This window comes from Austrofundulus limnaeus, unplaced genomic scaffold (assembly GCF_001266775.1).
Source record: "Austrofundulus limnaeus strain Quisiro unplaced genomic scaffold, Austrofundulus_limnaeus-1.0 Scaffold2627, whole genome shotgun sequence".
NCBI classification, from domain to species: domain Eukaryota; kingdom Metazoa; phylum Chordata; class Actinopteri; order Cyprinodontiformes; family Rivulidae; genus Austrofundulus; species Austrofundulus limnaeus.
Genome location: NW_013955029.1, coordinates 19,175 through 20,078, shown reverse-complemented (window position 1 = coordinate 20,078; position 904 = coordinate 19,175). Strand labels below are relative to the sequence as shown.

The 904-nt window shown below is 52.7% G+C and overlaps 1 protein-coding gene and 1 pseudogene across 1 annotated transcript in view; one reads left to right on the top strand and one right to left on the bottom strand.

Moving 5' to 3' along the window:
• LOC106511254 (cytokine receptor-like factor 3 pseudogene) overlaps positions 1-904 on the bottom strand; it is a 7,036-nt pseudogene that overhangs the window by 1,395 nt on the left and 4,737 nt on the right.
• Positions 17-904, top strand: part of LOC106511252 (mpv17-like protein) — a gene marked incomplete in the record, with an annotated part of 10,330 nt that continues 9,442 nt past the window's right edge. The window contains 1 exon segment of the mRNA XM_014000002.1: positions 17-799. Within this exon segment, the coding sequence (XP_013855456.1) occupies positions 493-799 (307 nt within the window).

The window sequence follows — 904 nt, the reverse complement described above, 5'->3', positions numbered from 1 at the left end:
ATTTATCTGTCTGCTCAGTGGTTTGTTAAACATCAGGACACAGTCTGACTGAATGTAGTTCAGTTATAAACTGATGCAGAAAAACTGCAGCTTTTCTTCTTCATAAAAACGATCATTTTTGTAAAATCATCATTTTCAGTCCGGGAGGTGCGATGCGCGTTCCCGCGACAGGGCATGCAAATCTCTGCATAACACCTGTCCTGTGATTGGACCGGCCCAGGACAATCCTGCAGATTGGAGGGTGACCTGCAGGATCCGTCCTGAGGGACAGGAAGTGTCCTTCCAGTAAAAACCAGTAAAAAAGAAAGCTTTGGAGTCTGAGCAGGTGGGCTGCAGGATGTGAGGTCTTCATCAGCCTCCTGCTTCCGGTGGAAACCTGGATTATAATCCTCGCGCGCACAGCGCGGGTCCTGCCAGGAAGCCGGGGACACCGGGACCTCACCAGGTGACTTTTAGCCCCATGGTGGTCGACCGGAAACTTGAATTGGCCAAATGAGGCGCGCGGTGCTGAAGGAGGCCGCCAAGCGGTTCCCCTGGTTGGCCAACGTCACCCTGTACGGTCTGCTGTTCTCCGGGGGGGACCTGGTCCACCAGCTCATGTCTCACAAGGACCACTTGGACTGGGGACACACGCGCAACGTCGCCATCGTGGCAATCAGTTTCCATGGCAACTTTAATTACTTCTGGCTGCGCGCGCTGGAGAGACGTTTCCCGGGAAAATCTGCCGGGATGGTGGTCCGCAAACTGCTGCTGGACCAGAGCTTTGCGTCTCCTCTGGCCACCAGTGTCTTCTACACAGGTCCGATGTCTCACAGTCTGTTGGTAACTAACAGTCTGTTGGTAACTAACAAGTCTGTTGGTAACTAACAAGTCTGTTGGTAACTAACACAGTCTGTTGGTAACT